This window comes from Scatophagus argus, chromosome 15 (genome assembly GCF_020382885.2).
Source record: "Scatophagus argus isolate fScaArg1 chromosome 15, fScaArg1.pri, whole genome shotgun sequence".
In the NCBI taxonomy this organism is placed as follows: domain Eukaryota; kingdom Metazoa; phylum Chordata; class Actinopteri; family Scatophagidae; genus Scatophagus; species Scatophagus argus.
In genome coordinates, this window is record NC_058507.1 from 2812562 (window position 1) to 2834214 (window position 21653).

At 44.6% G+C, this 21653-nt stretch overlaps 1 protein-coding gene across 5 annotated transcripts in view; it reads left to right on the forward strand.

Annotated features, from left to right (window-relative positions):
- The window catches only part of slc4a11 (solute carrier family 4 member 11), a 95449-nt gene that overhangs the window by 20937 nt on the left and 52859 nt on the right, over positions 1-21653 (forward strand). For all 5 annotated transcript variants that reach the window (XR_006845337.1, XM_046412086.1, XM_046412083.1 and 2 more), the window contains exon 2: positions 19168-19218. Coding sequence is in view for 4 of the 5 variants with exons in the window: in XM_046412083.1 (XP_046268039.1) it covers positions 19168-19218 (51 nt within the window). In the remaining variant the exon portion in view is untranslated. The remainder of the gene's footprint in view (positions 1-19167; positions 19219-21653) is intronic.

Below are 21653 nucleotides of genomic sequence, written 5' to 3' on the forward strand. Positions count from 1 at the left end.
AATTATTATACAGGACCACACACACACACACACACGCGCACACACACACACACACACACACATACACACCACTGAAATATCACAAAAACACGTCGACACAAGACACGACAAAGATGACCACACAAGCACAAGTGCGCTCACACAAGCATTTTCTGATAATTCACACACACACACACACACACACCGACTGGGTTACAGATATTGTCCATACACACTGCATGTAATTACATACACATTTCATTCTATTTACATAATGTGTTGGTTTACACACACGAAACAATTATGTAGATGTGTCAACACAGACACTCATCATGCACAGTTCAAGGAACACAGGACAAAGAAGGCCACACAGTCACTACAATTACAAGTCACACACACACACACACACACACACACACTTGCTTGTCTTTACATCTCTGTCTTACTTCGTCTTCTCTGGTGTTTTGTTTTTTTGTTTTCATTGTTCCCCTCCCACACACATATTTACATTCGTACACACACACACACACCCTTTTGTTGGAAATTTGAATCTATAAAGCACGCACACACAGGCCTGCGGTGATGTGAACACTTCCTGGCCTTTCGGCGTTTGGTGTCGAGTCAGCGTGAGGCTGGTGGTTTTCGTGCATCGACGTGTTTAGTCATCTTGTGAAGCCAAAATGTAGAGCAGTCAGTCAAGAAGAAATCAGTGAAAGTTGATTATTTTGTTCGCGTTTGTGAAAGACGAATGAAGTGTCGCATTTCAGGATTTTCCCGATCTGACCTCATCGAGGTCTAATTACCGCGACTCCTGCAGCTGCTTATAGTCGTCTAAATAATGATTTCACAGGATTTCACTCGTAACAAAACAATTCTTTTGGGAAATAAATTCTGCACTCAATATTGGAAAACCACATTTACCTCATCTTAAAGCTTCATGAAGAGAATCCGGACTCAGTTGTGCATTTTCCTGAGGTGCAGGTCTTCACAGTAATGCAGCTGTTTGGCGCTTTGGAGGCTCATTATGTGGACCCGGGCTCCGTCCACTCTGGATTCTGGTCAGTGCATCAAAAAGACCACATCACACAGAGTTTTCCTCCTGTCAACGCGTTTCTCCGTCACTCCAGGTGCACCTTGCGCCTCTGGCTGTGAAAACACCCCACACGGACGCCGCCGTGGCGCACTTGAATGTTCTTCACGCCAAGAAGCAATTACTTTCACCACATTTTACCCCCGTGTCTCTCACAAATATGTCCCCTCCTTCCTGTGCACAGTTTGTGACGTGGACAACACAGCACATGACGGTCACACAGCAGTGATGCTGAATCAGAGCTGCTGGGATTTGAGGTTTGATCGATTAGTCGTTTGTTAAATTAATCTGCGTTTGTGTGGGTCGTTCAGTGATTATAATTAGAGCAAAAATGCCAAAGTTTTGCTGGCTCCAGTTTCTTGAGTGTGAGGATTTTGTCAGGCTTTCCAAAGATGTCACCTGAGGCCTCATTGTGTTTTCATCACATTTTGTAGGCAAAACAATTAATCAGTTTGGAATAAAGAAAAAGTGATGTTCAGATTAATCCCCAATGAAAATAGTCCTTCATATTCGATAAACCAGCCGGAGGCGAGCCTCCTCTTGGGGCCTCCAGCAGAAACCGAAATGAAAAGATATTACATCAGTCACCCTACAGGAGGTGAAGAAGATGTGTGTGCTTTAGTGTTGGGGTTTTTACTGCTTTTCCCTCATGTCAGAAACGATTAAATACCCCACAACAGAACCTTTTTTAAGCAGGCTTATTTGGTGTAGCCTGAAGTTACGTCACACAGCAATATTAGACTCTCAGATCATCTGCTGTGTGTTTACAGAATCAAATAACATCATCATGATCTCACAGGCTCCCAGAAACTGAGCAGAACTCAGCGAGTAAACTGCAGGCGGTGAGGAGCCTCCTTCTCCCAGCTGTCTCTGAGGGGACGTGGACTTCGCAGACCCCTGCGATGAGCCGTGCAGGCCCGTCTCGAGTCGAGCTGAATTTGAATTCAAAGCTTTGAGGTTAAAATCATTTCCTTCTCTTCTGTGCTGTCGTGGCTCAGCTTCCTCAATTTTGACCAATTCTCACAAAAATACCCACAATTATTCAAAAGGAAACGACAGATTGAAGCTGAATTTTACTTGGATTTTGTGTTTCAGGGAGACACTAACATACATGAAATATAAATTAAAGACCGTCTTAGTAAACGACATCTCAGAAATGCTGAGTAATGGAGCAAAGCAGAGTGTAAAAAAATGTGCTTTGCGAGTAATTAATACGTTTTGTATCATTAATTTTTACATTTTCATTTTTAATGAGTTAAATACTGATGAATTCATTTTTCTTTTTTTTCAAAAAAAGAAAAATAAATATGATTATGAGCAGCGACAGACATAATCGACCAGTTAAATTTGGTATTCCTGGAATAAAGCTAATTTTTTTTGCGTTTTCAAAAAAAAACCACCAAAGGGACGTTAAGATGAGGAACAAGTTCATTCCTGTTATGTGGACAACACTAATTTACTCCTTGAGCTGATATACACCATAAAGAATTGGTGCCTGAGAGACGCGTTCTGCTTCATTTGGTTCAGCGGCCACATTAAATCAATCACAAACTTAAGTGTCGTCCGAAAAATGAAAATCAGTCGAGTCGGTTTGTGTGTTCACTGCGCTGACATGAAAAGCCATGAAAGTTATTAAGTCAGGGACTCAGACGCTACAGTGGAGCCCCAACCTGACAGTGATGTGCAAACCAAGCCGCTGATGATTTTCCTCTCCGTTGTGTTTTGGTCTTCACAGTAGGCAGAACACATGAAGGGTTTGGCTTCATCACCAAAACATATTCTGAATTACAGCGTAATGTGGAATTTACAAGCTGTTCAAGCAGCCTTTCCCTATTAGGAGAGCGGACAGAAATAGTCTCGTAGTTCCAACGTGGTGTTTAACGTGTTACTCGCGCAGACCTTTTAATTCCACATGTCTTCATTGCTTTATAGAAGCAGCATAAAAAGCATGTATTATTGTGAGGATGAAAGCACAACGGCTGTCTTCTTCTTCTTCTATGGGCAGATAAAATGGGCTTTAATGCCAGTGTGCAACCAGTAATCATAAAGCAAGTTACAGCAGACACACCCAGTACAGATATTTTTTAACCCTGATTGTAAAGGCACAGAGTCACAGTCATTTACGATTAATGGGGAGACCCTTTTTTATTCACAAAATCGGATGTTTCGCTCTTTTTTTATTCTCGACAGCTGCTTTGTTTTTAGCAGCAGATTACATGTTTGGATTCATCAGTATTTAAGGAATTTTCAGTGGATGAAAATGGAAGACGAGAAACTGTTGCCAGGGGTCCTTTAGGGTACATCTGATCCACTTTAATTTTGCCTTCGCGGAGAGCCCATGTCTTAATCTGACTGCAAATCCAACAGATTCTCTTAACTGAGAAATAAAGCGGCTTGTCAGCTGCCATTGTCTCCAGGTTTGGAGATGAGGAGCATCGGCTGAGTCAAGTATAAATGCGTCTTGCATGCACACACATGCAGATGAAGCTGATGGAGCTACTTTTAAGCCCATAAATGCATGTTTGAAAAAAAATCAAAACACACACGTTGGTGTGTTGGTGGTCCTCGCCCGTCTTCGGTCATGCCAGCTGCTCTGGTTTGCAGTTGTGTAATTAGGCCACAGTTTACCACAGCCTCATACATGCACACGCCCATTCAGTGCAGATTAAAGCCTACTCTACAGGTTACAGCACAGGAAGCAGTACTGAGCGCAGGCGAGGTGCGTCTTTCAGTTCCTATTTAATATTGCTCTCGTATGGTCTGCTAAGGCTGCGCGGCGTTTCCAGCACAGAACAATTTGTTCTGTGCAGAGTACGTTCTCCTTTGCAGTGAATTTAATTTAAGATCAACAAACAGAACACAACAGAGAGGTAGATATGGCGCTCTGCTGCTCCCCTCCTCTCGATATGTGCCCCCCCCCCCCACCATCACCGCCACCATCACCCCTCCCCAACATCATAATTATTCCAAGATGTGTGAGGATGGCCTTGTCGATGAATTCCCAAACCTTGATAGCCGATCGTCCCTTTCAGTGTGACTGAGCAGAGACATCATGTGCTAAACAGAGTGTGACAGCACGTCACAGGTATAGCAGATTCATGAGGGTGTTAACACACACACACTTCATTATAGTCTCACTGATGCATGGGCGCGTGCACACACACACACCCACGCACTCATCTTATTATATATGACCATATTATGTATGACCAATGCAGTTTAAACAAGATGAACTGCAGGAACAAGTTGCATCATGTTGTACGGGGACTCCTGCAGACATTGCCTCTTTGCCGCTCAGACCGAGATTATTTCCGCCAAGCTGCTGTTGAATGCTGGGTCTGCGCACATGGCGTTTGTCCAGTCCCGTCGTGCTGAGTCTAATGTCCTTTTTGTCCTTGCTGTATGTCGTGACCGAGTAATTTACTTCATCCACGTGCTGCGGCACCAAAACTGCATCCACACTCCTGCACGTTTAGTGTAGTTAATGGGACATCTGAGTCGTCTGGCGCTGTACAATGAATGTGGAGGAGTGTGAGGTAGCAGGTAGCTGTGGTGCAGAGAGACATCGGCGTAGCAGCACAGGTCACACCAAGTGCTGGACAAGGGCAGAAACAGCTCACCTGCAGTGTGAGGAGAAAAGGCTCGCGACACAAAATTGGACAGAAGACTACACAAACCGTTCTACGTCGGGCGGAGGCTTAAACCAGGCGGCTAACAGTGAGGCAGACTGTAGGATGATAAGCTGAAGCACAGTAGGTAGCCAAGGTTTCTTAATTTAAATTCTGTCAGTGTGGAGCACAATACAGCGAAGCTAAGCGAAGAGATGGCTGCTGAACTGCACAGGGCAGCGACGCAGCTGAGGTTAGTGGACTGATGCAAACCCGAATACTCGGCTGAAAAACCCCCTTTGATTAAAACAAAAATTTTGAAATGTGTAGCAGAATCCAAATCCCAATCACTGATTTTCTCATTGTACATCAGGCAGGAACATGCACAGTATACTCAAAGAAGGACCTCACGTAAGCTGGGAACAGCCAGCCTGACAGACATACGGTAAACCAGACTTCGACGGCATTTTCTCTCCCGCCACCTCACACCAATTCAGTTCAAACTGTATCTGTGTAGTTCTGTGCTGTCGGATGGCGGGCAGGCGTACAGTAGAGAACAGCAGACTTGAAAGGGAGATGGTGGCCTGGCTTTAATCGAGCCAGAGGAAGACGAGAATGTGCAAGCAATTAGCAGGAATCCCCCAGCACCGGCGTCCCCCCTCTACGCCACCCCTTCCTTGTATGAAAATCGAGGCAGCCAATTTCTTCAGCGAGCGTTTGGCTGGTGTGTGTGTGTGTGTGTGTGTGTGTGTGTGTGTGTGTGTGTGTGTGTGTGTGTAGTGGAACAACACCCTCAGTCACTCACTCACTCTGTCGCTCGCTCACTATGAACACACAAACGCACAGCAGAGCATCCCTGCTGCAGCACCTGAGCGTAATCCCCTACCTGCCTGTGACTGTTAGAGAGGAAACAGAATGAGGAAAAATGGAAAATGAGATATAAATAGATGGAGGGAGGACAGACAAAAAAAGAAGGGGTAAGAAAATGTTCAAGTGCTGGAGGTGGAGGGGTTTAAAATGTCCGTGCGCTACCCTCAGTCACGATGCCTCGTCTCGCCGCAGACAGGGCCGGATTCGTGCGTGCATTCGCAGTAGCCAGCTCACTGTCACTATCAGTCCCTCTGAGGGGAACGGACCAGAGGATTACTGTGGAGCCTTTCAGTCCACACACCTTTCGCCAAGGACCGGGCTCACATTCATGACAGAAGCAGACTGGGAAGCAGAAATACTGCAGAGCTGGATTTTTGCACAAATGCAAATAATCCATCAGACAGTTATTCAAAATGAATTACATCGAGGGCAAACCTGGAGTTTTCATTTCATTGGTTTGTTGCGTAACCAGTCCTGAAACAGTCCTGTGTTAGTTTTTGCAGCTGCTCGTCGTTCACCTGGCCTGGTCAGGCTTACCTGTGGCCGTGCTTTGAACGCTGCACATCAGCCTGAAGCGACTCCGCTTTCTGTCAGACACTTTGACAAATTTGCATGCACAAACACGCACAAGCAGCACGCACGTAAGAAACTCATCTCCGCTTTGTGTGATGGAAACACACTCCCACACATCAGCAGCGTATGGCTAAGCGCACGCACTCACGCTGCCGTCCAGCATCCGTCCACCTGCTTGCCAGACAGCTCGCACGCAGCCAGCCTCGTGGTCGAGCCTCTGCTGTGACATCATCGACGTCAGACGGCCGCCCGGGGGACGCAGCTGTCCGAAGCCACGCCAGCAGCTCCTCAAACAGCCAACCAAAGTCATGTTGTTGTTTTTCCACCTTTTAGAAAAGACGCTCGACTGGTACGCCTGAGTGAACACTTTCAACATCAGTGCAGCATCCGAACAGAAAAATGTCACGGATTAAACCACAGCGACACGAACTAGCGCCAGCAGAATGTGTCCCCGAGAAAGGAGACTTCCAATTTAATTGTGGTGTTTTAATTGTGTCTTTTTTAGAGTTGAATAAACTTCTCTACATTTCCTTGTTGGCAATGTAAGCCTCCCTCACTGCAAACATGTGGTTCATTATACCCGCGAGTTTAAATGAGGATTTCTACCAATCTGCTTCAAGGAAACTGGAGGATGAAAAGGGTTTTTTTCTGCCGATGTGACTCATTGTGTTTCAAGGTTCTTCAGATAAAAGCATCCATCAAATAATGCAGTGTTTATCCTGGATGCCTGGCTGAAGGACAATACAGTACGCACTTGTTTTGCCTGGTGGAAATTTCTAAAGGCTTATTTGCCAAAACATATTGATAACCTCCAGATAATACAGATAAATTCTCAGATACAGAACTGAACATGTTGCAAAACAGCAACGAGACATCACATGCAGGACAAAGAGTAGCATATTTTAACTTCAGTTCAAAAGCTCTCTTAAAAATAGTATTCATTGGGTCTAAAAATTAGTCAAAGATAAGTTTTATTATTATTTACAATGTTTGGCGATTTTACTTAAAGATATTAGGATTAATTAAGTCTCAGAATAGTGGCTGATTAGTTTTCTATGGATGAATCAGTCAACTAATCGCACAGCAAGTGTTTATGGATCAGTATCATCAAGAGGCTATGAGACCTTTTGGACGTATTTCACTTTGTAAACACATTTTGTCGGCTGTTTTTTTTATGTATAATGATGATGTTGAAAATATTGATTACAAGTGCAGGCTCACATCTGCAGGGTGACAATGTGTCCCCTCTGGAAAGGTGAGACCTCTTATTGACTTCTTGCTTCTGAAACCGAAATTGGTCGGCCCATGTGCCAGTTTTAAGCTGCTGTAGTCTCAGATTCATACATAATCGTTGAATTAGCATGACAGATTATGTACAAAAAGCATGAAAACTGTAGGAAATTTGCTTTTCTACAGGAAAGCTTGTGGTGACAAGTGACACTGACAAATACATGGCAAACTGCAGCGAAAGTGTGAGACTGTGAGTGTGATGAAGGACCTGCAAAGACTCGTCCTGGCTGGGCTGAGACCGACGTGATCGTGACCTTGTAGGGTAAAGATTTATGTAAGAATCAAGTCCTTTCGTGTCTCCTCACACATCACATCATTAAACCATATTAAGGTTGAAACTGCACCTCACTGATGTGGCTGCCTTTCAACATCTCCGTGGTTACAGTATTGCACAAATGCTCTGCAGAACGGCGAGCAATCAGTCCAGCCGTTTTTGGCTGCTTATCTGGAACAGGATTACAGAGGAGTCCCTTCACTGCCAGCTCGTCAGGAGGCTCTCCCAGGCCCTCACCTGGTGATGGAAAGGATACGATCTCAGATACAAGCGGCTGCACTCGCACTCCTTCATGAGGAGTCGAGGAGTTCCCCCACAGATAGGATAATGATCTGAGATGTTCTGGATGAGCTCGGAGCAGAGCAGTTGCAGTTGGCTGTCACCCGAAAAGTTAAGCCGTAGGTGCAATACCTGCAGTAGCTTGGGTCTCCGTGGTTACTGAAGCCGAAAGCGATTAATCAGCATTTTTGTTTGATTGTGAAATAGTTTGTTCTCGGTGCAGAGAATACAGTCAGTTTGGTTTTAACCTCCCCCTCCTTCCCAGTGAAAAGTTGCCAAACTTCTGTGTAACGAACATGTAAGCCCACATGACAAGTAACGTTCCCAGTATGCTTCAGACCTGGGAAAATAAAAAAGCCAAGGCGTGCCTTCTCATCCAACTTTAGGGTCCAGAATGCTCCTGCGCCTCCCGGGAAATACCATGCGAACCAATACTGTAAACTGCCCTTTACAATGTGTGCGTAATTAGCATGCCGACTCAAGTTCTTTAAAATTCACGAGGAATAAAAAGAGGAAAATAACGTCCAAATGTGGGCCTGCTGTTTAAGATGTGTATACGAGCAAAGCGGAGCAGCCCAGAGCAGAGGATCTGGAGGAATTCCCTCTCCGCCTGGGCTCTCGCAGAGACCGCAGCTCCAGAGAGGACGGGTGCCAAGAAAGCCTGTGGGCACAATTAGCCAACAAAAGGCCCGCACTCTTCCTCGGTGCTGGCCCAGCCCTCGTAGATTCCCCCTGCAAACACAGCGGGGGTACCTTTTAATCTCTTGTCCTCTTCACTTCTCAGCCTCATCTCTCTCTTAAAATTCCAGGGTTTATCCCTCATGGGGCGTCGGGCATCTGTTTTGCACGTACCTGCAGCAGTTGCCCTGCAACAGATCAGCCTGCATGGGGAGGAAGGTTGGCTCCCTTTCAACCTGGCTGGTTTATATACACACCAAGAGTCGTATAAGTTGTCTTGGAGCGTTTAAATGTACATCAAAACATGTTTTTTTTTTAAAAATGCAATTAAGGTTGAGTCTGTACTGGATTAATGAGTGATTCTTACCAATAAAGTTATCCACAACAGCTTGTAGAATGTTTCAGGTCCTCCCCTTTCAGTTGATTAAAATACCATCAGCAGCAGGACTGCTGGAGTACGTGCAGAACATGCAGTGTGGTTGCCTACCTTTCAAGCTTCTGTGCTTTTGTATATAGAAATCTAATTTATCTGTAGGTATTCTCAGGATGTGTCCTGAGTGGCTTCAAAAGGCCTTGGACATTCTGTATTTTAAAGGTTTATAAAGGCCATATTGTCTTATGGCCTTCAGATGAAAACAGTTACCTACAAATGTACTTTATTCTTTTCTTAAACAGCACCCAGCTGATTTATTATTTAGCACTTTTTTGAAGATGAGCTTTTTTGCAATGGCACCCTGATAGCAAAGCATATAAATTACAATTAAAAATTACAAAACTCAATTACAGCACACAGAAAGCAGCACAAGTTACACAACAGACAGGCCGAGGACAACAACGGAAGAGAGATGAAAGCAATTTAAATAAAACGCTTGCATTTACCCCTCTGTGTCTATCGAAACAGACCGAAACTGATTCAACTGGATCAGCTCGTCTACTTTTAGAGGTTTCGCAGTGGCACACCATCGTCAGCACTCATAAAACTGGACTGACCGCCATCGGACACGACGGCTCGTGTCCTACCTCTAACATCATTTGTGAAAAGTTTTTCAACACATCCAGTAGATTCCTGCCGTTTCGAAAGACTCCAAATGTCGAGAGTATTTAGGGTATTGGCCTCCAGGGCAGCAGGTGGCGCTATTGGCTAAATGGCAACCAGGAGCTTGTTTGAAGTTTTGGTTTTCTGTTCATTGAATTTTCACAGATGTAACTTCTACAAAAAAAAATTGAGCAGTGAACTCAGCGGAGGCCCAGAGCGAAGTGCGAAGGGTTCTGAGTGTCCTGAGTGTCGTACCTTCATGCCGACCATGTAGCGTGAGTTAACAGAGGTCATCCCACATGGTTTGGTTGAATACGACCATTTTTAAAGACATCCACTCAGCTGTGGAAGGTGGTGAAATTGTACACCGTACTGCAGGAGATCCTAAGTCAGATCCGCAGCTACCTTAGCCTGCTCAATCTGAAATTTGTGTGCACAGTGAGTTTTCTGATTGTTGAATCTTAATATCATTTACCACTGAGACAGATGAGGTCAAATTAAACAAAGGGGTCCAGTCAGACAAAAGTTCCTCAAACGAAGGTCTGGCACATCATGATGTCTCACTTGCATGATGCTTCCGAGCCTTATGAGCTATTTCCTGTGCTCTCAGTGTGGATTCGAGTGTGTATGTTTGCTCTCTGTGCTTTGTCTAGTAGTGTCGCTTGTCATAATCGCTTTGGTCTCACATGGGAGACATGCTGGTTTTGAACAGCCTGTGGGAAGAATCAACAAGAGTCTGTCCATTCTGGCTGAAAAGCTCTGTTTTCGCCGTCTGCTTTCCTCTTTTTAGAGCACGGAAAATAAAATGTCTTTCCTCTGCGACTGCAGTCTGTCATCTCGTCTCTCCTCTGTGTGAGTGTGTACGTCACAATGCTTATCAGAATGTACAGATTTGATTGGCCGAGGAGCATCATGTGACATAGGAATAGCAGGTCAGCACCCTCACTACGCTAACAAATCTCTGGTGATTTATGTTCGTTCTTACTCCTCCCTGAACTGTTAAACTTCCTTCTGCATTAAAAGTGGATCAGCGTTGATGGATGTTATTCAAGCTCCGCCCCACAGATTCTGTACTTACTTAAAATAAATCCATGTTACCTATACCGGACTCTGCCAGGATTGTGCTTGCACATTTGGTCACCAAAATTGCCAAAACTCAGTTAGATTTCAAGTATGAAGTAAATGCTCGTTGTCTGTTATTTGGTCCCATTATCTGTTTTAAATCGAGTGAAGGGCATTTTATTCCTTCACAGGGAAATCTCACATGAAATAAGCTGCTTGTAGATCGTTTTGTTCTCTGTATCAGCGGCTTTCAACCTTTTTCAAGTCAAGGACCTCTAAACTGACACAAATTAGGCTACGGACCCCCATTCAATAAGATTTTGTCCCAGGTTCCCTCATTTTGTTTCCAGATGTTGTTACAGAACATGTATGAAACACATAACCAAAATAGTGAAATAAATAAATAAGCCTTGTAAATATTTAGGAAAATAAATTATTCTCCTTTATGTTGGGAACCGCCTGGAACTCCCTCAGGGGTCCCGGGGGGGTCCCGTGACCCCACTTTGAAAACCAGTGCTCTGTATGACTGCCAGGCCAAGTGGGCGAGGACTGGACTTCCTGCAGGCGACAGCTGTGGTGGCATCCTGTGTCACACAGTACGCTGTGTGGGCTTCAGCCGGTGCATCCAAATCTCGAAAACAATCCCTGAAAGTACAACGTACTTGTGAAGGACTGTGTTTCCTTCACAAGGTTCAAAAAGGTGATTCAAAGCGGGGGGAGGGGTCACCTGGCATTTGGTTCGTAGCCCACAGAAGTCTTTGTGTTTCCAGAGACAGAAATCACAGAATCTCAGGTCATCTCATCTCAGCATTTTCACTGCTGAACCTCTCTGTCTGTGTTTGGCAAGCAGCTGTTTCTCGCTGTGTTGCTACTCGCTAGTCGTCAGACTGATGCAAAATTCACAGTCGCTGCAAAGGCAACAAGCAGCCGCCTGCTGTCTTTTCTTTTTTGCAGATAAGTCGCGTCAGACAAAGGTTTTGGGTTTATCAGGAAGAAAGAGTTTGTCATGTGGCATATACAACAGATGTTGCCTCGCTTGTGGGTTTGTGACATGTAAACTGGGCTGACTGGCAGATACTTCCCGCCTGTATATGTTGGGCGATGATGAAAGGACAGGCTCTAAGGAAGAGACTCACAAACACCCACGCATGCACACAGCAGATCAGTGAAAATGATGAGACGTTTGTGAGATACTGTTCTCACTGTTCTCACCAGTGCCGACTTCCTGCTCGCAAGCAGACGGCTTCCTCTTTTCTGCAGAAAGTTATCGTGCATCTTTTTCTTTTTTCATGAGCCGTTCTTCTAAAGCTCGTCTTCCTGGAACAGCCGTCACTTCGATTCCACCACTGCTGGTGTGTGTTTCATCACGGGGTGACAGAATACTCAACAACTGATTTTGGAGCATAAATAACCCAAAGTGGCTTGTGATAGTCACCCCCAGCAGTGAATGATGCATAGACCAGTCTGAGATGTGCAGGGGTCTGAAGCATCTGTGCATTCACTCGTTTATCTCTAAACTGTGAGCACCAACAGACCACAAACAGATCAACCAAAAAAAATGTCTCAGTTACACGAAGATAATTCATTTACACAACCAACAAAATGTGTTTTTTGGTTTTGTTATTTTTTTTATAGTTTAGTTTTTTAATAGTTTGTAATTTATATCACTCATACCGAAAACAAAATGGAGATTTTAAGGCAGATATGGTCTGTAGGTCTCAGCATGTTTTCATTCACACGTCACACTTCAGGCTATTTGCATCCGTTTGACTTGAGGGTTGCAGCACAGCACAGCACAGCACAGCACAGCACAGGAGTACTTCAAAAAATGAGAATTGTTGAGACAGAAAAGTCCAATTCTAAGAGTAATGTGTCCCATGTCCCCTTTCAGTTTCCAGTTTCTCTCTTTGTGGTTGTCAGTATGTCTCAATTCGCACAGTTTTAGACTCGTCTGCTTGTGGTTTCGCAGCAGCACGGCCTTCATGACTGCTAATGAGCCCATCTCTAAAAGACCATCAGAGCGTGAACTATGTAAAGGTCCTTAATCAGCTCTGTCTAACAATTATCTGCATGTGTGTGCGCAGGCCATTACAGCAGACAGACACCGAGTGGATTAACAAACAGTACGGTCTGTCTGTCCCCACTGAGGACGGACGTCTTATAAATCCCTTCACATGAGTTAACGTTAATGACAAAGCTCTGAAGCTCTGTGTTTGAAAACAGAGGAAGGTTCCTGCTGCCTTTTCTCTGATTTGGCAAAACAGTGAAACATGCGGTCCCCTGCGATCCTCCTAAATCTCCTTGTGCGTCCATCAGTGCCAAGCGGCTCAGCACAAGCCGAGCACATGAATCTTCATGATGCTGGTCCTGATCGCAGCACTCAGGCTAAGTCGCAGTTCAGAGGAGCACAGCGTCCGCGGGAAGCCACATAAATAAATGAGCAGTCCAATAGAAGAGCCCCTCCAGGATACATACAGAGCTGCTTTCCTTCAATCATTTTCCTCCCAGTCTGCACTAAAAATAACCTCTTTGACTATTGTTCTATTGATTTTATTTAACCATTCTCTTACCCGCTTTGTGACAGTAGCTTAAAACCGTGAGATGTGTCTAAACGTTTCCTGCTTTATTCAGACATGACAGGAGCTTTACTAGTTGAGTGACAGTAAATTAATCTGCAACTATTTTGGCAAAAATGCCAAACATTGGCAGAATAATTGATGATAAAAATGCTTCTTGGTTGCAGCCGTGATAGTTGTGCGGCGCCGAGAGGAAGCGGCCTTCGCTGTTCTCTCACAGGGAATCTCCTGTGAGTCTCCCAATAAATGTTTTCATAGTCTTAATTATTTATTAGACAGAGTTTTCTGTGGCCTATTTTGCAAAGCCCGAGGAGACTTTCAGTTGTGACTTTAATTTAATTCCTAGTTGCTCACATGCTGTTAAGTGATGTGCTTGATATTCAGATTTTGATCCGTGCAGATGACTCGAATGGCTGTGGTGGTCAAAGCTCACAGTGACCCCACTAAACCCGTTGTAACAGAATGTCTAACGGAATGAAAAGATCTTCTGGGCTGCCGGGTTGAACACGTGTGTGACGCCTCCACGTTTTAGGATCTGTAGCTTCTCTGCGTCCGTATGTGAAGCTGTGAGGTCCACCCCAGGCTCACTGGTTCGGAGGATGCTGAGCTTCAGGGGACGTTTGAGGCTCCGTGTCAGTCACCACATTATGAGTGTGGACAGATGTGAACGGGAAGTGCAACACGCGGCCGTGAGGCGGTGACTCTAGTTTCACAATCTTTTGGCTTTTCTCTCAAACAATTAATAGGAAGACAACAGGCTGATTAATTCGTAATGAAAATGTGGTTTGTATTTGCTTTTGTCAGCTGCTTCCTCCACTCTGCACGAAGGGAAAACATAACTGTAAATTGGCTCAGTCAGCATGTTGTGGTTTATTCCACTGATGAACAAGAGACGATAACTCAGTAACTCAGTATACATTTATTGCTGGACTCTTAATAGGCCGAAACATGAAGTGCATTTGATCTCTCCGTTTATTTAACCTTGTGCTGCTGTAGCCTTTACTGCAATGTGACTGACATGGGGCATTTTGGACGTGTTGTGGAAGGTTACATACGACTCATGAATCGTTTTCATGTTCAAAGTGCACGTCTGATGATCATACTAAAATCCTGTACTAATAACAGCAATAATAATACTGTTGTTACCTTCATTTTAACCGACGGAGATGCGTGTGTTTCAAGTGAAGTAAAAGGAGGAAAAATTGGACTAGAAGGAACATGACGCAAGAACTCTGGCTTTGCCTCAGGCTGCTGAACTGTGAGTGACTTCTAAGTTTATTAAGCTGCACGCAGGAAAATGACTAAACAGAGAGGAAAAGAAAGACCCTGTTGGTGAGGTGAAATGACTGAGGGTATGCAGAACACTACATATCACTGTGCTCACAGTGTGGCTGAAGGTGCAGCTGCAGGTAAGCAGACTGCATGACGGCGAGGCGATCGACCTGTGTGTGCTGTGTAGGTGAAGGTGAAGGTGAAGTGTTTATGTGACCGACATCACAATCAAACACACGCAGTAATACACAAACAGTCGGGCCCACAAATGCCCATACAGGTACACTATATAGCCAAAAGTATCCAGACACACCTCTTTCTCAGGGTTTGGGCTCGGCCCCTGACTTCCAGTGAAGGGAAATCTTAATGCTTCAGCACACCAAGACATTTTGGACAATGCTATGCTTCCAACTTTGTTGAAGGTCCTTTTCTATTCCAGCATGACTGTGCCCCAGTGCACAAAGCAAAGCTCCATAAAGACATGGTTGGATGAGTTTGGTGTGGAAGAACTTGACTGGCCCACACAGAGCCCTGACCTCAACCCCATCCAACACCTTTGGGATGAACTGGAACGGAGATTGTGAGCCAGGCCTTTTGGTCCAACATCAGTGTGTGACCTCACAAATGCTCTACTGCATGAATGGGCACAAATTCCCACAGAAACACTCCAACATGTTGTGGAAAGCCTTCACAGAAGAGTGGAAGCTGTTAGAGCTGCAAAGCTGTCTGTTGGTGTGATGGTCAGATATCCCAGTACTTTTGTCTGTATGTTGTTTTAAGGAGTAAAAATAATTTAAAAAAACCCGATTTGAATATATCATTTATTGTCCAAAATGACACGAGTGCACTGAAACAGTACAGAAATGCAGCAGCATGTCCTTCATGGGCCTACGAGGGCGTCGTAATGTTTGATTGATTCAAATGAGCTCTTCATTTTGATCATCGAGATGAAAAGCAAGAACAGCGATTTTCTTAGGTTCTTAGTATTTTCTTTCTTCTCCCCACTGTGTGCACTCACACACCCATCACACATCCAAAAAACAAACAAACAAAAAAAAGAGCTCTTAAAAAGATCACACAGCTGGCTTAGCGGTAGCCTGCAGCTGCACTTCCAGACACTTAACCTGTGAGCACAAAGACGAACGGTGACTCCAGCTAACTGAGTTTCCAGCTCTTGTTGTTTGCTGTTGACAGGTGGTGTTTGGTGTTGAACTCTGGATTTTTTATTTGTGGTAAATATTATCTGAGCTTACCGGTCCCTAACCTGCAAAAAGCCACCAGGATCAAATCGAGCTTTTGCTGTAAAATATCTTCATAAAGAAGAATTTGAAAAAAGGAGAGAAAAGTTTTGAAGGCATAAAACCAATGATCTACTGATCTTTACAAATTTAGAGGTCATCATCTAAAAATGGCATGAATGCTGAAATAAATGTTTCAACCCAAAATCAAATCGAGTTGTGACCTTAAAATCAAGAGTCAAATTGAATTGTGGAGGTGTGGAGAATCCCGACACACTTGTAGCCCAGTATTGCATAATAACGGTGGCCCTGGCTCTAATTTGTATTTTTTATTTTGGTATTTGAGGAAGCCAGGCCAGGGGAAAACCTTCCTGCTGCCGTCTCTTATCATATCATCAGAAAGATTCACAGCCAAAAAGTATTGTGTTTTCTTTGTTGGAATTCCTCATGAAACAAAGACTCAGTCAGCTCACCTTTTAGCATTTCCTCTTGGCTTTACTAACGAGCAGCCCTTCTGCAAACCAGCCGTTGTAGAGAAATAATGTCAGCGTAGGCATCTCTCACAGTATGAAGAATTAGCAGCTGAAATTAAGAATGTACTTGTGAGAGGCTCGCACAGCGAAGGTCTGTGACATTTAAAACTTCCCATTAGTATCCAGTCAGACCTGAAGGTCGCTACACTTAAATGATAAATCAGTTTATTCATTTTCATCTCATGTCAAGGCAGGGACCAGGTCTTCCTCTGATACCGTGATGGGGAAAGACATCACTTTATCCACCCAGAGGTCTCTACTCTACACCTAATTCAGTTAGTCTTATAAGACCAGTGGGAAATCTTAGGTTTGCTTTCATTTCTGTTCACTGAATATGAAGCTGGAGCCAGCAGGTCGTTAGCTTAGCTTAGCATAGAGACGGGAACAGCTGGCCTGCCTCTGTCCAAACATAAATAAATCTTGTGAAACCCAAATTAACTTTTTAACACTTTAAATGTCTTTTTTAAAAATCAAAACCAAAGTGAAAAGGGACCATGTTTTACAGAAGTTTTATGCACCGAGCTTCTGTCTGTGAGAAAGAAAGTCGGCATCAGATATTTCCAGTCAAAGCACCAGAGGGAGACTCGACAGAAAGACGTCTCTTACAGGCCCAAGCAGCTGCATCATTACCTATGAAGACTAAAAAAGGCTAATTGTTGTGGGGATAAATGAGTCCCCGGTTCTTTTACACTTGAGTTGTTTTCTCTTCTCAACCCCAGGAGTGGAGGAACATTTTGTATAATTAAAACTGTATTTTGTATTTGTACGCCAGGCTTTGTCACATCAAAGAATCTTCAGGAGGAGAGATCGTGTTTGTTTTGATGTTCCTTTTACATGTCGGAGTTTCACAGAGGACAGCCTTTGTGTGTGTGTGTGTGTGTGTGTGTTTGTGTGTGTGTGTGTGTGTGTGTGTGTGTGTGTGTGCGTGTGTGCTTGCACGGGCATGTGAGTCTGGCCCTTTGTGTGACATGGCTGTGATTTTAGCAGTCAAGTCAGGGAAGAAGCCGCGAGACATGCCGTTGATCTTTGGTTATAGGATGAATATGTAAACATATTGGCTTGGCGCTGCAGAACAGCATTAAGCCCCCCTTTCCTTCAGCCCACAATGTCTCAATAACCCTCAGAGTATCCCCTCTCCGTATCTGCGTCGTCTTTCTGGGCCATCCGCATGCTGCACGCATCCGCGGGGCCGCGTGACAAACATTCTGAGACGTACACCAAATTCCCTCTGTGTGTATTTGCAGTGGAGCTCTCCACCAGATTAAGTTTAATTCCAAAATGAGATATCCACCATTTTAAAAAACGCTGCAGCCTACCATGGCAAAACGATTTCTTGCCTGGAAGTGAGACTCGCTCGTGGATTATCACCAAACGTATGAGCAAAGTCGAGACCTTTGCTGATGAAAAGGGTGTGTATTGCATATAATCACTGCCTGTTAACATTTCCTCTACCTAATGAACATGTTTGGAATGTGAAGACTCCACATTTTCCTGATAACGCGCTGCTACAAGGGGATTCTTCACATTCTGGTTGAACTATAGAGTTGCCCGGTTTGTGTCTTTGACAGCTATGGCCCCATTGAGGGGGGACGTTTTACTTACCAAACCTGTGCTACACAGACTAAACAGTCTTTTTCCTGTTTATCAAATCCTTTTTCCCCCTCAGACCTTCACAGATCTCTTTGGAGGTGCTCAGGCTGAGACAAACTCAGGCAGCCATTAAGGTTGTGTGCGTCTGAGGGCGTCAATCTTTGCATTATTTAAATGTACTCACAGTGTCGGCAACAGTCTTCGGCGGTCAGTTAACTTCAGAGGGATTCAAAGTGGAAATTGAACATGCTTCACCTCCATCATTACATACAGCTGATGACAGGGTCAAAGCCACAGCCCGGAAGCATCCGTCTCTGCTGTCGGTACGGCACATCACTGGAATGAGAAGCATCAGTAGACGATCATCAGATGATTATGTTGCAGAGACAAAGATCTGCAGTGGCCGTAGATGATTAGCTGTTGGGAGCAGGAGAGGGAAAAACTGTGATGATGTGAAGTGAGCAAAGGAAGGAGCTCCAAGGAGCCACTGCTGGCCTCCTCTGGATGACTAAACCTCAAACACAGAATTTGCTTCTTAATGTTAACAAACGAGGTTGTGTTGCTGACTGGAACCCTCAAAGAGTAAAAACATGAAATCTTTTCACGGTTCTGCAGCATCACAGTTTTCAGCGAGTGCTTCTCATTACGTGTCCCTTCGCTTCCCTCACGGGCGGCGACTCCTCGTGTTGTGGGAGAGGAGACGCTTGTGTGTCCTCGCTCTGGGCTCCTCCAGAAGCCTCCTCTCTCCTTGTCTGCTCCTCGAGGTTTGAGGGATTGGAAGATCCTCCATGATGGCGGACAGGGAGCGATTTTCTGGTCATGGGAGGAGAGAGAACGTGAGGAAGCATGAGTTGCTGTAATGAAAAGCACCCGCAGTGTTATTAGCAGGCATTGTCATGTCTCCTAATGGCCATTAGGTGGCAGATACTTTAATCATGTGTAAGTGAATGGACGAGTGTTATTTTTGTGAGTTACTTCCTGGATCCATGAGATGCTTTACATTTCTTTCCCTGTTGAACATTAGTACTAAAACAAAAACTAAGGGTCTGATCATGCCTTGTGTTTGTATTTGTAACCATCTCTCATACCAGCAATTACTGCGCAAAAATAACAACGAATAATCTCATTTCCAAATGAAGACGGCTCCCTGCAGGGCCGCTAACTGTTGCTAACGTTCGCCTCAGTGTAATCACTTTCTCTGCTTTGCTCTCCCCTGCAGAGGCGCCTCCCTCTGGGATGTCCAAGAATGGATACTTCTTTCAAGAAATGGGTGAGTCTTAGCCACCACCAGGACATGTGAACACACCGGACGTTTTTACATTTTCAACATTAGCTCAGCTTCTCAAAACAGAGCAGCTAATAACAATGGGTCCATGAGTGTGATCCTCTCATCCAAATGGGAAAAGGAGTAGAAGGCTGGTGCCAATAAAGTGTGCTGTACAGTGGAAAAGATGTGAATTAAAGATGGGAGCTGCAGGACGGACACAGAAAACTCTCCCAGCTCTCACACTCCACTGCATTCGGATATAAATAATGAACTTTTCTCTGGCTGTTATGATAACGGCAGTTTCATTACCTTCAAGCCAAGGAGAGGCATCCAATTAGTATGTGCAGCACAAGCAGTCAGGACAGAATATGCTTGTACTGGATCTCCGTGTATCCCCCACCCAATTATTCCCCTCCTGCAACACACCAATTCACTCAGTAGACTCACAGAAGGCCCCCACCCCCACCCCCACCCCCACCCCCCGCTGCTGCTCAACATAAGCGTCTTTATTAGGCAACCTTTTATCAGGATATAAGTGCAATTACATTATTGTTGGCAAGTAAGCATAATACTCCATTGTCATCTCAGAGGTTCATTAGTGAAGCCCGGGCTGGAAGTCCAATGCTCTTCAAAGTTGACTTGGCGACCAAAAGCTGTGAGCAGGTGCACATGGAAAACAAGATATTTTACGTGTTGCACTGCAGTGGTGGTCCTGTTGTACTGGCGACATCTCAGATATTAATGCCCTCAGTTAGTGTGCTTGGTGAGTTACAGTTGTCCATCATATCCACACGAAATAGCTCAAATCGATCTCCATGTGGACTCCTGTCTCACTCTGTCATATGTACTGGACTTGTCCCTTTTTTAGTTTTCAGCCTTGCAAGCCATTTCAGAAACCCTCCACCACCACCACACTGAGCCAAATCCTTTGACTGCCAGTTCTGACTTTGCTCCAGACTGAACATGTTGGCTTTTAGTTCTTCACTGGCTCAGTAAACTTAAGTGGGAGGATTTTGCTCCTCCTTCCCACACACAGACCGTATATTCTGTGTGAATCTAGAGAAAATCCACATCACAAAACACGTGTTTTAGCCATGACAAGAATTCATCGGCTAATTGTGGCAAAAGTTTCCAAGAATGGTTAACAGGATGAAATCATGAAGTGATGACATTTTATATCCCAATGGTCAAAGGACAGGAGGGCAGATTGTGACCAGATCTCACATGTGGCCACACACTGAATTGGTGACACTAATCTTGGGTGTCCATCTTGAAACTGTGCTGACTGTAAAGATCTGCCGGGTTGAACGTGTGTGTGAAGCCTCAGGGTTTTACAGTCTGCAGCTTCTCGGCAGCAACATCCATATTTGCAGCTTTGTAGTCCACCACAAGCTCAGTGGTTGGATGATGCTGAGCTTCAGGTGATGAAGCTCTCTGTCGGTCACTGCAGATGTTATGTGAGACTGGACAGACATGGCTGGAGGCTGAGGCTTGTAACTCTGTTAACTTTTAAGCTGTTCCTCGGGTTGTGTTTAGGGATGAATGTGTGGATTTTAGGACTTAATTCAGGGCTTGTTTAGCAGATCCTCGTGTCTTATTGGCTTGTAAATGACAGCTTAGACAACAGCCACGAAATGCAGAGTTTGCCATGTAAAATTATTTATGTGTGTTCATTTTTGACCGCAGAAAACAAAAGCATTAAAGTTCGAAACATCATCACAACATGCTCTCGTGCGGCTGTTGGTGATGCTTCTGCACATCAGTCATTCAGCCCTCTCGTATCAAACGGCCCTCGTTGCTTCTGCATGTTGCATGTTTGCATTGACTGGTCACAGTTACTGAGCTCAGCTTCACCAGCAGCTCGCCCGAATTCAGTGCCGCAGAATTGATTCAGTTCATTATTATTCGAATGACATCGTGAAAAGAATCCAGATTGGAAATTTTAATACGATCAGCCCTAATTCTGAACGGTAAAGTGCACATTTGTAAGAAAAAATAAATGGATAAACAGGGGTAAGTGATAAACACTTTTTAAAAGTTTTTCTAAAATTGATACGATTGCATCTTGGAGGAAAGCCGTCGATTTGTTCCTGCAGCTCTGCAGCCGCTGTTTCCTCCCAAGGTGATTTGAAAGTCAGAGCCCAGCCGGTGAGTCTGAGGCACAGAGGGATGCAGGCAAGGCGACGACACGGCGAGGTTCAAATAATGTCAAGTGCTGAGGGATCATACTGATGCAAGACAACTGAATGAACCGAAATTGGGGCCCCATCGCAGATAAGGTCAGCGGATTAAGAGCGAGAGGAAGAAATATTGTTCTCGTGGCATCAAGCCGTTCGCTCGGATGATATTTGGGAGCCCACGAGTAACTGTAGGATTGGATTTAAGGGGCTGCTGTGTCAGTAAGAGAGAACTGGGATGAGTCATACAAACAGACTCCA